We start from the raw sequence: 18,483 nt of genomic DNA, 5'->3' as shown, positions 1-18,483 counted from the left end.
TTGCCTAAGCTGAAAATAGGGAAGGTTAAAGTTTCCATGGCAGTCAGCAGTGGGATCAGCTCATGAATTGCTACTATACTTCCAGCCTAGATGACATAAGAAGACCCAGTCTCAACAGTAAAGAAAGAAAAAACACATGTTATAGCAAGCCACATTCAAGAAAGGGAAAAGTGAAGGAAGAACACAGAGGAAGCCTCATGGCTAAAGTCTTGGACCTTCAATTGGAAAGGCCTGGGCTTAAAGTCCACCTCTGACACCTGCTACATCACAGTGGACAGGTCACCTAATCTAAGTCTCAAGAGCCTCTGCAATATGGTAATACCTATGTAATACTTGCCTCACAGAATAATTTTGAGATTCAAGCATAATCAATGTAAAACATTCAGCAAACTTTAAGGCACTCTATAAGTGTCATTTATTATTCATTTCATATTTAAGTTCTTTAGTGAATCAGTCAGTGATAAGTAGCATAATGGCTTAATTTGGAAAATGGATTGAGTTTCAGGAGTACCCAAATTCCAATACATAAACCAGAAATTAAGGAAAGGAAAATGATCAGAAAGAAAAGTAGCTACAAAATGAGCAGAACCAGATCATGGTACACAAGAACAGCAAGATTATGATGATGATCCATTTTTAAGGACATGGCACTTCTCAAAAGACAAAAGATGACTCAGACCAATTCCAATGACCTTGGATGAAAAGAGCCATCTACCCCCAGAGAGTGGACTGTGGGAAGTGAGTGTGGATTCTCACTCTTTTTGTTATTGTTTGCTTGCATTTTTTTTTTTTTTTCTTTTTGATTTAATTTTTCTTGTGCAGCAAGATAACTGTAAAAAAATGTATTCATATATTGGACTTAACATATATTTTTGCCATATTTAACATATATTGGATTATTTGCTATCTAATAGGGGAAGGGATGGGGAGAAGGGAGGAAATCGGAACATAGGGTTTTGCAAGGGTTAATGTTGAAAAATTATCCATGCATGTTTTGAAAATTAAAAAGCTTTAATTAAAAAGTATATATAGTAGTAAAAGAAATTATTTTTTAAAAGTAATGAATAACTTAGTTGTTTTTCTCAGTGTTCCTTAGTGGTTAATACATAGAAAAATTTTACTAGAGACTCCATTCTTGTATAAGAATCAAATCAAAGAACTGAACAGTCTGACCTACAGCAGTTGCTGGGTGAAACTTGGGGATATTTTTGGTAAATTTATCATCAGCAAAGAAATGAAATTCATTTGCCTACAGTTGAAATTTAAAAGCAGCAGATGGACAACAGCTGTCTTTTGTGTGCAGTGCTCAATTATTTGCTGGACTGTCACTGTGCTCCTAGCAGGGGTTGGAGGAAGAAGGGGTCAGAAAGGAAGATAGGCCATTCCTAATTGCTTGACACAACAGGGAGGGGGAAATACCAAGTTCAGGCCAAGGTAATATGTAAACCACATGAATTAAGCATCTGAAAAAAATTTTAGCTTAAGCCCAGTTTTTCAGGCAAACATTAAAAACATCAATGTCACAGTATGGGGGCAATAAATATTAGAGTCAGTTTCATCCGGTTGTCAACTACATTTCTAGAAATCACTTCTAGCACCATTTCCCCAAGGGCAATTCAGGGTATTTTTTAAGGTATGAACAAACTAACAAGAGTTAAAATTTACCTAATATCTATGACTAGAAAAGGACTCCTTCTGTTTTGGACTGACAATCTAACTCAAATAGAGAGCTAGAGAGCAAATAGAGTTGCCCAAGATACAGAGACAAACTGAATGAGTGGTTTTGGACTTGGACTCAAAACCTGGGTGTCAATCCTTTTGGCCTGAGAAAATTCACAACCTTTTAGCCTCAGTTACTTCATCTGTAAAATGTATTTAAAAATCATGACCTCATAGGGTTGTGAAGATCAGAAAGAATGTACATTAAAAAACAACTCATAAATGTGAGCTGTTATTATAGTGGTAGGTGTGAAGAGTCAGAGTGACTGGAAGAAGAAAAGTAAACAAGAACCTCCCTTTTCCACACAAATATTTCCTCCTCTTTCCTCCAATCCCTCTCCCAAATCCAAACTCTCATTCATTTTTTCATTCTTTACTGATTAAAGTTGCTGATATCAAGAATTGAATTATCATTGCACTTGGCCGCTTCCAGAAAATATTTGTGTCCCCAATGGACTGACTAACTGAAAAGTATTTCTACTGGTAGAATGAATAAGGTGTTTTTAGGTAAAGGGCCTTTGGGTGCTATGATCAACCTAAGCCAGCCACCATTTCCTCATAAATTTAGTCCACTAAATGTTAATAAATGGAGTTAGTAGCCTTCCATAAGTCTGTCATACACTTCCAGACCCCAATTTACACACAAACACACAGACACACACAAAGTTTTTTTAAAGAGACCAAGTTTCCAAGCTCAATAAACTTGTTAGAGAAAAAAGTGGACTGACTGGCACAATGAATAGTGAATGACAAATCTGAGACTACAGAAATTCTCTTTTAGTTACTTGTAATAAGAGGCCTCAAGCAGCATAATACATTCCTAAGTGCACTTCTTGAGTGAAAATGCTATTATTCCTTTCCATTAGTTATTTTATGGTATACCTATTTATCTCCATTCTTCTTCCCTTTTTATTCTATGAAGTTTCCAAGCCTTGTATCATAGATTGGATTTCTTACTTTAGTGAGGGGAGATAAGTACCTTGAAGCTTTATCAAATCCTTTGGGAAATCTTTGGTGCAAGGTGAGGAATGAAACACCACAAAAACAAAAGACTTTTGTCAAAACAAATTATATGAATGATATTCTCAGTATGTTGTATCATACAAAACAGGATTATTACAAAAGAAACAATTCTAAGTTCAGAGCAAAGGTTGAGGCAAAACAAATTTCATCTATAAAACAAAAAGGAGAGCAATAAACCCCCCAAAACCTTTAATCTAATTCTAAAGAACCATCTATTCATAATGTCATGGATTATGATAAGGTAGCACCCCAGAATGAGCTGTTTATTAGTTATTAGCAGCCTTTTAAAAAAAACCTTTCAGAAAACATACAAATCAAATAAACAAGAAAATGATTAGTCTTTCAAACCTGAAGATGGAAACATCCCACAATTCTTTTTTTAAAATTTTATTTTATTGCCTCAATTCTTGCAAAGAGTTTTAAGTGACAGCCATGCTGAGGATTGTAGGCAGTTCTCCCCTATCTCCTACTTGCTCCTGGTTCAAAAAATAAAGAACTCTAAACTAAAGTGAGTTTTCTTTCAGGGAAAAGAAAGTTCTTAAAAATGGGCTTTCATATGACTCTTCTTTATTAATAGTAGGACATCTCAGCAGACTGACATAAAAACACTAGAATCCCATCTTATAGCAGATAGCCTTAAGAAAAAAAAAGGCAATTTTCCCTCTAGTCTCATTAAATCATCTAGTAAGCTTAAAAAAAAAAAAAAAAGTTAAAAAGTGACCTAGTTCTACCAGGAAAGTTACATCTTGGTATGTGCCATCTATACTGTTTTGTTCTCTATTCCCAGAAAAATTAAAGATGGGGACAGAAGAAAGGTATAAACCCTTTGCCATAAACTTACTGTGGAAGCAAGTGAAAGACAATGTACACAAAATAGCAGCAAATAATGAGACACTTTTAAAAGTATATGTATATTGATACTCTGCAATACAAAAGATTTCAAGAAAATACCTTACATCCATGAAATGGTTAATGACAAATCATTCAAAAAGACCCATGACCATTCACTTTCAATTCATTTACAAAAGATAATACAACTTAAGAGTCTCCATTAAAAAAAAATCCTATACAATACATATTACTGAGTTCACATCAAATGCTCATAAACTCTAAATTCTCTGCTCAATAAAAACGAAGAATTTTTCTTTCATCAACACAGTAATGAAGTAGTAATATACAGCACAGTATGAAGCAGTAATTGGACCCAAGTTTCTGATAGAGCCACTTCTCCAGGCCTCAGTTGTTGTTTTTTCCCAAAAGCACAGATTCAACTGATTCAAGCAGTTAAACCGTACCAGGAAACTCTTCCAAAATTTGTCAGCAATTATCAACTGTTGATCTAAATACCACATAGACTTTTTTTTTAATCCTCTGATAAAGCACTTTCAAGATGGCTTAAATTTCTTGGTTCTGCTATATAAAACCCTAGAGCCCCATTTCTTCCCTCCTGCCCATATTTAATCCAATAAAAATATTCAAATCTCAATAATAAAGTCTTTGGATGACAATTCATTTTTGAGCAAATGTAGACTAATAATACTACCAGGAGCCACTCTTCTGCCAACCAGCCAGTTTAACCTTTATTTGGTGAAAAGTTTTGTCTGAAAGGTAAGCATTTTATCAAAGCCTTTTCCAAGAGTCCTTTAGGGTTAAAAATTGAAACCTGTCGTTTTAAAAACATTCTTATAATACTTTCCTCCTCCCCAACACTAAGTTATAGAATAATCAATCCTAACATCACCTTTTCAATATGCTCTCCACTTAGAAGGAAGAGTTGATAAGAATTGAGTCATAATCTTTTCTGTCTTCCACTTGGGCTTTCCATAGTATAGCGAGGAATAAAAAAAAAAAGTTATCTTCTTTATTGGAAAGATATATGCTGAAGGACACTTTCCCAATTCACTATTCATTATCCAAGTGAAATGCAAGCAGGACAATCAGAAAAAGTCATTTTCTATCTGTGGTTCAGTCGATCAATAAAGTTGACTGCAGAACAAGCTTTTTTTCCTCCTCTTGAGCTTATCCATGAATGTATGTATAGACTAGTATAAGACAAACTTTTCAGAGAAGAAAATGCCTCTGGCCTAGTTATTATAGGTTAAGCAGAATCTCTTTAAGTACAGGACCAAACACTAGGTCTGAGATATTTAGGTTTAAAATACCCCAACTTAGAAAAGAGCTGCTTCTAAATTTCACTATTGCTCAGAATGTCATTGTTTAAAAAAGAGCTCCCAGAAAAAGCATTAGACCCTCTTATTTCTGGCCATTTAATCTTTAGAGAAAATGGAGAGTTATAAACTCTTTCCCTTAAGCTTATCCTTATCCTACATACAGACAGACAGACATTCACACACACACACACACACACACACACACACACACACACACACATGAAATGATAAGCAATAGCAATATCAGAAAGTTTAATTCAGGTCAAAGGTGAGAGACTTTAATAAGGCTGGCACATAATTTTTAAAGAAATACAAAGGTCTTCCCAAGAAACTATCATGAAAAGGGCCTTTCATCATCATACATCAGGAGAGGAAGTTGTTAAAAATTTGTTCACCAGGACCACATGAAAATAAAAGTAAAAACAAATTTTTACCATTACCATGTTATGTCTAAACATCTTTTTTTGCAGTTCTTTTGGTAATTTAGCAGGTTTGTGGAACCATCCAATGAACTTGATGCTCATAAAGCTTTGAAATAAATAATCTCAAAAAGGTTCAACCACTTCTCTAAGAGAAAAAGGCACCATATTCTGTTTCAAAAAAGCATCACTATCAAAAAATTAATTTGTTTCAGCCAAAGTTTCACCTAAATGCCAATAGTGCAAAAATTCCTCCAAGAATTTAAAGGATCATCTATGTTGACCTGCTTTAGAAATCACTAATAATTCCAAAATCTTAATTCTGACAACCAGTTCATAAAGGAGAAAATCCAGTTTTTTGGCCCATCTTGCAAATGGAATGGGAGGAGGGAGAGAGGAAAAGAGATATTTTAAAGGCAGTGTATCAGCACAGTTCCAGTTAAAAGGTACAAAAGGAGCAGATGGTAAATAGGAAGGTGTCATTTATAGTCAGCACTCTGGTTGAGTGCATTTTTCAAGAGATATGGAATAACCATAATCTTCTCTGTTCATATTCCCACCCTTTTTAGCAGATGGCCAAAAAAAGGAGGGGGAGAAAAAAGGTCAACATATGGAGCCAATGCATAGGGCAAAGGTCCAAGAGGCACTGTATGTTGGTTTCAATAGCTACAAAGCTTTTCTGGTTTGATTCAAAATGCTATGGCAGTACAAAGAGGTATTCTTAGAAGGAGTCTTCATAGATTGATATATTCAAAGCACTCTCTCTGCTGTATAAAAAAGGTCTGTGAATGTCCCAAGAGTCCCAAAACACTGAAAGCCTCAAGAACTAAGAGACCTTCCAGGGAGTAAGAGAAATATTTTAATAGTATAGACGTCTACTTACAAAGCTTAAGAGAAATAGCTCCAAAAGATCCAGAAAGACTACATAGACTAAACAGAGAAAACAGGAGAGGGGAAGGAAGAGCAAAGGTAAAAGAAGAGAATGGAGAAAAAAATAATTCAAGTCAGATCGAATTCCCTGGGTTTCAAACCGTGTCACTAATAGACTTTAGTGCAATGATCAAGGAAAGGCAAATTCAGTCACTTCTGGGTGACTGGCAAACAACAGATGCACATACTTCTAAAGTTATGAGTTCTGCAATCCTTGTGAATGATGCAAATCTAATTTTGAAGAGAAATACTTATTGCCTAAACTCATAATTCCTGAAGTATAAGAGGAAACAAAAAAATAGATGAATACTTTTCAGTAAAATAAGATTCATCAACCCAAAGTGACAGGGATATTTCCAGTTTGATGAAAAAATGTTCTCTCTCCAGTTCCGAATTTACTTCTGATACAGCCACTGTTCTCAGCCATCCAAACTGCCACTCAGTTAAATTCAGGCAACTGAAAACACACACATACACTCACACACACAAACACAGCTGTGGCAAAATCAGAGGAAGAAAAATGGCACAAAATTTTACACAAACCAAAAGCTGCCTGGTGTTTTATTTTCCCAGCAGAGGAGGAAAAATCATAAAAATATAATTTTTTTTCCTGAAATCCACAATTCTTTTCAAACCAGCCAAGTCTAATTCTGTTGAACTCACACTCCTTAAAAAAATAATAATAATAATAATAAGCCTAACAAAAACTACTTCATTTCAAACACCAATCAGCTCCACTGGAGCATGAGGAACAGCACGATTCAGTAGGGGCTAGTGCAATTGTCAAAATCAGTAGCAAGCAATCACAATTTTCTTCATCAATAAGTCGGCCGCATAGAAACACACAATCCTAGCAAGGCTGGTTTAGCACAGAGCCACTAGCCACCGTTGTTGAAATCTGCTTTTCCATTAAACACACTCACCAAAAGATTAAGGCAAGTGGCTGGAATTTAAAGCAGCCAAGAGGCTGGTACAACCTCAGATCTTGAGGCTCAAGAGTCAGAAAAGAAAAAGCATCTAATTCTAAAGTTCAATTTTTTTCTGGTTTTTTAGTGTTTGGGATCTGGTTTTATTTTTTTTTTTAACATTCTCATCTTGCAGAAATCTGCTTTAAAATGAGAAAAGCAAAAAATAGTTTCTACCCTTACCCCTTATTAAAGAACCTCTTCAAGAAGAAAGAACTGGAGCCTGGTGGCATTTGAAAGAGACATTCAAAGGACTGACACAGGTTAACCTAAGGTAGTGGTTTGGAAATGAAGAGCTTAATTCTGACATTTTGTCACAGAAGTTCAACACAGGCCCGCCTGCTGCTGAACAGTTTATAAATAAGGTCCTGGAGTCAGAGGGAATATTTGTTTTGGTATCAATGCTTCAGAGATGATGACTTCCACCCTCCCTTTCACACTTCAGGGTCCAGCAGAGTTTTCTATGGCTGACTGATTTTCCATGGTGTGCCCCAACTCCAGAAAAGTGGTTTTTACCTAGTTAGAAAAAAAAAAAAAAGATTGAGATTAGAATCTTCCAGTGATATCTTCATTAATTCCATTCATGTAGTCATTTAAGGGAACACAAAGGAGAAAGCTAAATCTAAACACTTCTCTTCGGGTATTTGTTCTTTGGTGCTTATTTATTTCCAGGTTATTTCTGTCATGAGATGATGATACTGGCAATTACAAACTGGAAGAAAACAACAAAAAGAACAATGGAAACAAGAATGCCATTGATCCTATAATAGCTATTACTCTCAACCCAGTCGAGTTTAGTTTCATGATGATACTCTGGAAAATAATCCCTCAGTCAGCAACTATGTTTTCTCTTTCCTTCCCTAATTCAAAGGCAAAAGGCAGAGAAGTTGATATAACAATAATTATACTGGAAAAAAATTTAAGATCACCTATTTTAATCTCCTATCGATCTTTAGGGCATCTTCCCTGAACATAAATTCTGTACTATCAACATTTCAAACTAGATATCTTAAACTCAAGAAATCTAAACTGAACTCATCATTTTTCCCCCAAATCCTCCCCTCTTCTAAACTTCCAGCCTCCTGTAGAAAGTTCCATCGTCCTTGCAGGAGCTGAGATTCATAATCTTAGTTTTACTCTCAACTCCTCACTCTTTTTCACCCCACATAGCCAATCAGTTGCCAAATCATGCCATTTTGACCTTCACTACCCCTCCTGGCTTTCTCACTTCACCCAGCTACCCATATTAGTTATTTATCATCTCGGGTCTAGATTATCGCAACAGCAAGTTTCCCTGCTTCAAGTCTCCTACCACCTCAATCCATCTTTTACACTGTCAAAGTTTTTCCTTAAATACAGGTCTCACCATGGGGCTTCTCTACTCAACTCCGGTGACTTCTTAATGTCTCTAAGATAATTCTTAGCAGAAGAGCTAAGATTTAAAATCCTTACGCAACGTGGCCCCAAGCTAAATTTCCAGCATCAGTGTACATTTATTTCCCTTTCTGAACTCTAGTATAGACACTATCTCATTCCTGTGCCTTTTCATTGGTCTTTCCACTCCTGAAATGCACTCCCTCCTTACCCTAACCTCAGAGTCCCTCTTCCTTTAAACTGAAGTTCATAAATTATATGAAGCCTTTCCTCTCTCCCAAACTGTCTTATATTTAACTACTGTGCACATATTTGTAATTATTAACGTTATATTTATGCCACATAATTTTTGTTATTGCTATCCTCCCCACTGGAATGTCAAGTTCTTACAAGTAAGAATTGTTTCTTTCTTTCTTTCTTTTTTGTATCTATATCCCTAGCACCTAGTCAGGGCTTGGCAAGTAAACACTTAATAAATACTTGTTGATTGACTGAGTAGAAGCATAGGATTCTTCTCCCAAATACTGAGTCAAGAAATTTACAGTTGACATGATTCTACTATGTTACACCATATATAAACATGCATATTCATATGAATGCACACAATGAATGGGGCTTAGTGAATCTGAAAAGAACTGGTAACATTTGGAATTAGTTGTGCAAATGGCTCCAACAATGAAAATGGAAAAAGCATCAAGTGGAAACTGAATGCAATGTAATTATCATCAAGCTTGGCCTCCACAGTGGAGAAAAATGCACCTCCCTCCCTTCTTTGCAGAGGATGGGTGGGGTGAAGGGGGACTACAACCACAGAGATGGAATATTCCACACGCTGTCAGACGCAATAAATGCAATGGTTGGTTTTGCTGAACTGCTTGTTCCTTCTTTTTTTATATCTACAACAAAGAATGTGTTTGATGGGAAGGACAGGAGGGCAGATATATTGGGAAATAAAAGTGATATAAAAACAAAAGATAACAATAAAACAAGTTTAAGGGAAAAAAAGAAACAGTTACACAAATGTAATGCTTAACTACTGATGCATTAGAAAATTTGCCTGTAGGTATTCAAATTTACTGCTTCCCAGATCTGAAATGGCTTCATATGGAGGCTTCCACAGTGTTCACTGTTTGGTGCTCCAACAGCTTGTGAGCTCTCTCCCCTCTGCCATCTCTCTGTCTCCCTTCCTACATACTTTTCCCCCATCCCATACATATTCTCCCTCCTCTCATACTCTCATTCATCTCTTCCCCACTTACCTACACATATAAGCACACACACACATGTATACACACACACACACAGTCTTTATCTCACACAAACTATCTTCAATGTTGAACGCATTTAAAGCACCTACTATATGCACAACACTAAGTGATAGATAGTATGAAGATTTTAAAAGAACATTATTCATCCTCAGAATTCATTTTCTGTTATGAAGGATATAAAATATATACATATATACATATAAATATAAATATTTATAAATACATATAAATATATAAACAGCTCATATATTTTATGTCAAAGTATCTTATGTATATAATATGTAAATATAATTAAATTTATAAATATAAACAAATGTAAACAAATTTTTAAATGAATATTAATAGAATTAAATATATAAATATATTCACATACATAAACCTATACATATACATGGTAGGGCATGATGGGGCAAAAGAGAGATGCAAGGTGCTTTAGGAAATTTTTGAAAGGACAGGAATGTTTTCATCTTAGATGAGGAGGGAATGAAGAGGAAGATTAAGGAGGAGACATCTACCAAACTGAGTCTAGAAACAAGAGAAGGAGCTGAGGAAGAAGTGCATTCTAGACACAAGGAATAGTCTGGGTAAATACAGAGAGGGGAAAAATGGGATGTCAACTTCAAAGAACAGTTAGTAACCCGGTTTGGCTAGATATAGAACATCAACAAAAGCAATGTGAAAAATAAGGATGGAAAGGAAGATTGGAGTTGGATTGTAAACATGACTTAAAAACCAAACTGAATTTGTATTTTATCCTATAGGCAACAAGGAGCCACCTAAAGCTTTGTGTAAAGAAATGACGTGGTTAGATCTGCATATGAAGATTGTTTTGGCAGCTGTGTGAAAGATGGGTAGCTGGGTGGCACAGTGAGTAGAATGCTGGGTCTGGAGTCAGGAATGCTCTTCTTCCTGAGTTCAAATCTGGCCTCAAGATGCTGTGTGACCCTGAGCAAGTCACTTAATCCTGTTTGCTTCAGTTTCCTCAACTGTCACATGAATTGGAGAAGGAAATGGCAAACCAGTCTAGTATCTTTGCCAAAAAAAAAAAAAAATGCAGTGCAAAGAGTCAGATGCGAAATTGAAGACAACTGAACAACTACAACATGAGAAAGATGGATTGGAGAAAGCAGAGATTGGAAAAAGACAAGACCATAGTTACAATGTTGTTATAATAATATAGAAAAGAAGTGATGAGATCCTTTATAGGGTTGGGTCCATGTGAGTAATCTTAAAAGGAAGTATATGAGAGATATTACAAAATTTAAATGGTCTATGACCAGCAGGATGAATACAGAGAGGCTTGGAGAGACTTACATGAATTGATGCTAAGTGAAATGAGCAAAACCAGGAGATCATTATACACTTCAACAACGATACTGTTTGAGGATGTATTCTGATGGAAGTGGATTTCTTTGACAAAGAGACCTAACTCAGTTTCAATTGATAAACGATAGACAGAAACTGCTACATCCAAAGAAAGAACCCTGGGAAATCAATGTGAACTATTTGCATTTTTGTTTTTCTTCCCGGCTTATTTTTACCTTCTGAATCCAATTCTCCCTGTGCAACAAGAGAACTGTTCAATTCTGCAAACATATATTGTATCTAGGATATACTGCAACATATGTAACATATATAGGACTGCTTGCCATCTAGGGGATGGGGTGCAGGGAGGGAGGGGGAAAATTGGAACAGAAACGAGTGCAAGTGATAATGTTGTAAAAAAAATTACCCTGGCATGGATTCTGTCAATATAAAGTTATTATAGAATAAAATTTTAAAAAAAATTTTAATGGTCTGAATTTGACTCAATATATGAGGTTCAAGGGAGAAGAATCAATTGAAAAACATTTCAAGCTTAGGTAGCTGGGAGAACTAAGGCTCATAAACTGAAAAAGTAAAGTTGTGAAAAAGGGAAGAATGAAGTTAAGAGGAAAGTTTCAATTATAGACAAGTGAATCAAAAGTGCTATTGGACATCCAAGAAAGTGCAATTTTGGGAAAAGACACATAGTTCAGATGGATTAATCTACATGGATATAGACACTTTAGATTTGGACATATAGAGCTATAAATATGTGATAACTGAGCACATGCTCATGAGCATAAGGGTGTCAAGGGTGAAAATTTAGGAAATGAAGAGATGAACAAAAGCTGAGGGAGACCCACATTTAGGCAAGAGACCAAGAAGGAGTAGTGAGACAGGTAGAAAAACAATTAAAAAGCCGATTTCAGAAGCCAATGGAGGAAAAAGAATTCAAGACAAGGTTGGTCAATAACACAGAATGTTGGAGAAAAATAAAATAAGGATTGAGGAAAAAATATGAGGATTGAGAAAGGGTCATTAGATTTAGCAAGTGAGAGGTCACTAGTGACCTTTTAAAAATTATTCCAGCAAAGATCTTCTGGAAAGTGAATAGAGGGTGAGAAAGTAGAAGCAGCAAGTACAGATTACCCTTTCTAGAGTGAGGACTGAAAATGAGCAAAGATATGTTATTATAGAGTTTTAGGATATGACAGAACAGAGAAGGTTTCTTTTATTTTTAAGGACAGGAGAGATTTGGACATGTTTACGAACAGCAAGGACATAGTGGGCAGGGCCATGAGGGGAATTCAGTATCATCTCAGGAAAGTAAAAAGTGAAGTTATATGCTGAGAAGGTGAAAAGAGAAGGTAAGAGTGAAGTTGGGTACACAAGATTTAGCAGCCTTAGTGAATAATGTGATAGTGAGTCAAGTAGAATTGACTAAGATTGGTATGTAGAAGTAAAGGCACAGTTGAAGTTAAATAATATAAAAAGACTGAGGATCCAGCCTCAGTAGTTTTCTGACCTCTAGAAGTGCTCAAAAGCATGAAAGTTAAAAGAATAAAAGCAAACAGCAGAGAAAACCCACTGTTGAAAACTGGAAAAAAAAAAATATGGTGATAACAATTACAATGGAGCAACAGAAAGAATACTGAACATAAGAGTTGCAGGAACTGAATTCAAGTGTCTTTGGGCATGTCACCATCTCTGGGCCTCTGTTTCCTAATCTGTGAAATGAGGAAGTTGGACTAGATGACTTCTAATATTCTTTCCACTTTTAGATCTAGGATCTAAAGCAGGAGTCCTCAAACTACGGCCCGCAGGCCAGATGTGGCAGCTGAGGACATTTATCCCCCTCACCCAGGGCTATAAAGTTTCTTTATTTAAAGACCCACAAAACAAAGTTTTTGTTTTTACTATAGTCCAGCCCTCCAACAGTCTGAGGGACAGTGAATTGGCCCCCTATTTAAAAAGTTTGAGGACCCCTGATCTAAAGCCTATTTGTGTGAAATCTGAGACCAATCTGACTGAGAGAAAATAAAACTCAAAGAAGAATGAGCAGCTTTACCTCAATATTCCCAAGTTCCTTAACAGGAAATTTGTCTTCTCATAGACTTGGAGCAACTGAGTACTTGAAGAAATCTTAGAAATCATCTAATAATCCTTGTTTATAAGTCAATCAACAATAAGCCCTTATTTAGCACCAACTATGTGTCTGACTAAGCACTGGAGATACAAAAAGAGATAAAAGATAGTTCCTGCTCTCAAGGAGTTTACAATCTAATGGGAGAGGCAACATAAGTCAAATCAAGCAACCAACGGCCAAAGGAATAATTTAGTTAGTGGAAGAATCGTGACTAGAACTCGGGTCCCTTGCCTCCCACTTCAACTTCATGGCTTTGAGTAATAGATTCAATATCACAGAATATCTGAGAGTTCAGAGACCTTGGATACCCTCTAGTCTAACCCCTATGGGAAAGAATCCCTTCTGTCTGGAAAGACTTACATGAACTAATGCTAAGTGAAGTGAGCAGAACCAAGAGAACACTACATAGTAACAAGATTATGTGATGATCAACTGTGATGAACTTGGCTCTGTTCAACAATGAGGTGATTTAAGACAATTCCAATAGACTTGTGAACCATCCACAATTAAGAGAGAGAAATATGAAGACTCAATGTAGTTTGACGCAGTGTTTTCACCTTTTGTTGTTGTTGTTGCTGTTTGTTAGCTTGTTTTTTTTTTCTCGTTCTTGTGTTTTTTTTTTTTTTCACTTTTGGTCTGATCTTTCTTGTATAACATGATGAATATGGAAATATATTTTGAAGAACTGCACATGGATTGCTTGGGAAGGGGATAGGGAGGAAGAGAGAAAAATTTGCAAGGTTTTGCAAAGGTGAATGTTGAAAATTATCTTTGCATGGATTTGGAAAAATAAATATTATAATAAAAAAATTAAGAAAAAGAAAAGAATTCCTTCTATGCCATGTCCAGTAAACAATGTCAATACATAAATTGGGGAAAGAATGAGCATTTCACCACTTTTTCCCTCCCAAAATCTATAGTCTGCTGTGAGTACACTGCCAAACTTAATTCAATGCTGCATTAAATTAGGAGTTCAAGAAGATGTAGATTATTAATATAGTAATTTTCAGCCATAGCTATTTCTGATAAAACTCCACAAGAGAGAATTTGAACAAAAGATAGAATTTGAGAGCAAACAAGAAACAAACTTGGAGAAAATCCTAAATTCCATAACATTTTCTTCCTTTGGACCCTTGGAAGAGGTTAAGGAGCTATTTGGAATTCACTCTCTTCTCTACCTCTTAGATTCATTGATTCCTTCAGGAGCCTCCTTCTAAATGAAACCCTTCCTTTTTCCCATAGATAGTGTCCCTCAACTTTTTCAAATTTTTCTTGTTTCCTTACTGGTTTAAAGTTGTTGAATGGATACACAGCAACAGAAAGATGGACATGGCTCTCATAAACAATGAGGTAATTCAGACCAGTTCCAATGGTCTTGTCATGAAGAAAGCCACATACATCCAGAGAGGACAGTGGGAACTAAATGAGGACCACAACATAGTATTTTCACTCTTTTTGTTATTGTTACCTTGCATTTTGTTTTCTTTCTCATTTTTTTTTCTTTTTGATCTGACTTTTCTCATGCAGCATATTTGTGGAAATATGTACAGAAGAATTGCACATGTTTAACACATACTGGATCACTTACCAACTGGGGAGAAGATGGGGGGAAGGGAGGGAAAAAATTAGAACACAGTTTTGTAGGGGTGAATGTCAAAAATTATCCATGAATATATTTTGAAAATAAAAAGTTTTAATTTTAAAAAAAAAAAGGACTTTCACTTTTTATTTGCTTGCATTTTGTTTTCTTTCTCATTTTTTCCCTTTTTGATCTGATGTTTTTTGTGCAGCACGATAATTGTAGAAATATATATATAAAAGAACTGCACATGTTTAACATATACTGGATAACTTGCCATCTAGAGGAGGGGATAGGGAGAAAGGGGAGGAAATTTGAAACACAAGGTTTTGCAAGGGTCAATGTTGAAAAAAATTATCCATGCATGTTTTGAAAATAAAAAGCTTTAATTTTAAAAAATTATTTGCAAAAGTTGTTGAATGGAAGCTCCCTGAAGGCAGAAAAAAAAATTTTTGTCTTTGTATTCCTGCACTATTAGCCTTAGACTAGGGTAAGTACTAAATATTTGTTATTGGAAAAAAAAGTCCAAAACCCACTAAAATATTCATAGCACTTTGTGTAGTAACAAATAGCAGAAACAAAGTTAATGCTCCATGACTGGGGAATGGCTAATAAAATGGCAGCTGAATGTGATGCAATATTACTGTACTTTAAGAAACAATATGAAGACTTCTGAGCTACTAGCAAATCTGAGGCAGAACAAAATAAGCCTAAGAAAATAATATGTTTAATGACAACAACAATGTAAAGGGAAACAACACAATAGAACCCAGTGAAATTATCATGACTAAATTTAACATCAAAGAAAATACACCCTTTTGTAGAAGCGGAGAACACCATATTTGTACAAAGTGACATATATTGTCAGACTTGGTTGACATAGTTTACTGATTTTTTTCTTTTTTCTTTTTTCCCCTCTTTGTTACAAAGGATGGTTCTCTGAAAAAAGGACATAGGGAGAGATAAAACTGGAAATGGATGATGTAAAAATATAAAATGTCAACACAAAAATTCAGCTATGGAATAAACTTGAACAAATTTAATCTAATTTCGTATTGTATAAATGAGGAAAATATAGTTCAGAGATTTAAGTGACTTGTCTACAGTCACAAAACTGTGCTGAGCTTGCAACAGAGGTCTCCAAATTCTCAGGGCAGCCAATGCTCAAAGCTAAGTTTCAGATTAAGTAAAGATAGGAGAAGAAATCAAAACTTACCCAGGGACCGCAAAATTGGACTTAGTGATTCCCTCTAACCTTACTTTATGAGTAAGTTAAATGTTGATACAATATGATCCATAAGAGTTCATGTTAACACTATATTCTGGGCCAGGCCTAATTCAAGTCAGTCTAATGATTCACTCACAAATATGGGCAATGAGACACACATGGCCCATAAAATGCAATAAAAGTGACTTTACTAGAATAAGGTTAAAAAAAAGATACATTTCCTAAAGTTAAAAAAAGGATACTAATGCAGATAAATTACTATTCTTCTCAACCTCTGCGGTTACCATGGCAATTAGCAATGCTAGGTTAGAAAGATGTCCCTGTGGGTCAATAGGAATCCCACTAAAACTTCAGATACTAACTCCCAATAGGCTGACATTTATATCTAAAGAGGCAAAAAGGCAAAGAGCATCCCCATTTTCTTCAAGACTAGCCCAACATACAAAAACAAGTGCTATTCCTACTGTGGATTTTTGTGGTGCCAAAAACTGAGGCAAAAAAGTAGGTACCAATTGATTGGGGAATGACAAAACCAATTGGGATACATGAATGCAATGAAATATAACATTAGAAAAAATACAAATAACTCAGAGAAACATGGGATGACATATGAATGGATGCAGTGAAGTATGCAGAAACTGGAAAGCACTCTCTATAGTAAATAAAACAACATAAAAGGAAATAACAATGCAATTGAAATTCGATGTTTATAATAACCAAGTATGGTTCTGAAGAAGAGAGAAGAAGATATATTTCCCTTCTTTTCATTAAAGAAATGGAGACACCATAGGTATTCAAAGTTACACATGTGTCAGATACAACTAAAACTTGGCTATTTTGCTTAATTTTTTGTTTAATTTTTTTTAATCTTTATTACAAGGGAAGGTCTGATGGACAGGGGGCAAAAGAGGCATATTAAGAAATTAATGTGACATAAAAGCAAAAGGCATCCATGAAATGTTAGAAAATTGTATATATAATATGTATGAATAGTAATCTTCAACATTTTGAGCTGAAGCCTTGAAATAGACTAACAAACCCTCTTCCAAGCTGAGGTAGAAATTACAATTGATCAAGTTGGGGGAAAAACATTTTCTGTAGTCAAAGGGCATTCCAGATTCACTTGAAGTTATTAGTCATTCATTTGCACTCATCATGCACCCTAGATTCTAGAGGAATTATTCTAAACCTTTACTAATTAATGACTTAAAAACTATTTCCATATTTCTCTACATTCCCCCTTGTCTCAGTGATGAAGCTCTACCTTCTACTGTTAGCAATTTAATCCTCTGAAGATTATTATGGTTTAGGCTGCTGTCAGGATGGGCAGAGGGGTGGAAATGAAGCCTTCCTAGCAAGGCCATTAATGAGACCTTAGAAAACAAGATGTTGACTAAAAAGTCATCATATCAACCCACTTTAATTTGTGCAGCACCAGCATAAAAGCACCCAGACAGACTCTGATTTTTAACTTTTTGGTGCAAGATTAGCAAATTACATCCTTTTTTTATCCCATTTCTAGCATTTTGGACCACTTCAGATCAGTCCCACTCTGCGCTCCAGGGAACTCCAGATTGAAAACTGTATGAGGAAATCAAGCCTTAGACCCACAAGAGGCTGGGTACATTCCCTAGCATGCCAGTAGAAAACTTAACAGCTCCTAATCATATTCACAAGAACAGACAGTCACAAAGAGGACGGGAAGGTGGGTATTTCTAGCGCTGTACCCAACCCTACGCTCATCCCCCTCCCTTTACATTCCTCCCATTACTTCACAAGGGTCACTTTATTTTTAAACATCCAGAAGTTCGTTTGCCAGGAGGGGAGGGAGGGCTCCCTCTCCGGAGGTTATGGCAGAAGAAGTAGCAAAGATGACTTGTTCTCCTATTAGCATCAGCTTGTGCTACAGTTGTCAAAATGGCAAATGTTCCCTGTCAGATAAATGAGCACTGGAGCCAAGATATGGAGATTCGGTTCAACAAGCATTTATTAAATATTATGGGCCTGGCATGATGCTAGGTAGGCTTGGGGATACAAAATAAAAATCTAAATAGTTGTGCCTTCAAGGAATTTACATACTATGAGGGAGAAATAACATAAAAACAGGTCAGTGAATTTAGAAATACATTCCAAGCCGCTAAGGAACCAGTGCATCACCAGCTGGGGCAAAGGCTTCTCGAAGCTAGGTGGTCTAGGTGGCAAAATACATAGAGCACTCAGTCTGGAGTCAGGAAGACCCGAGCTGTGCAACTCGACAAATCACTCAACCTCTGCTTGCCTTAATTTCCTCAACTGTAAAATGAGGATCGTAATAGCACCTACCTTTCAGAGTGGATAAAATGAGGTTGAGCAGGGC

At 35.9% G+C, this 18,483-nt stretch overlaps 1 protein-coding gene across 2 annotated transcripts in view; it reads right to left on the bottom strand.

Moving 5' to 3' along the window:
- Window positions 1-5,164: 5,164 nt before the first annotated feature.
- Window positions 5,165-18,483, bottom strand: part of FAM174B (family with sequence similarity 174 member B) — a 33,635-nt gene continuing 20,316 nt past the window's right edge. For both annotated transcript variants that reach the window (XM_051981048.1, XM_051981049.1), the window contains exon 3: window positions 5,165-7,743. In XM_051981048.1, coding sequence (XP_051837008.1) covers window positions 7,740-7,743 — 4 coding nt within the window. In that variant the 3' untranslated portion in view covers window positions 5,165-7,739. The remainder of the gene's footprint in view (window positions 7,744-18,483) is intronic.

Source organism: Antechinus flavipes, chromosome 2, assembly GCF_016432865.1.
Source record: "Antechinus flavipes isolate AdamAnt ecotype Samford, QLD, Australia chromosome 2, AdamAnt_v2, whole genome shotgun sequence".
NCBI classification, from domain to species: domain Eukaryota; kingdom Metazoa; phylum Chordata; class Mammalia; order Dasyuromorphia; family Dasyuridae; genus Antechinus; species Antechinus flavipes.
This window is presented reverse-complemented; position numbering and strand designations above follow the sequence as displayed.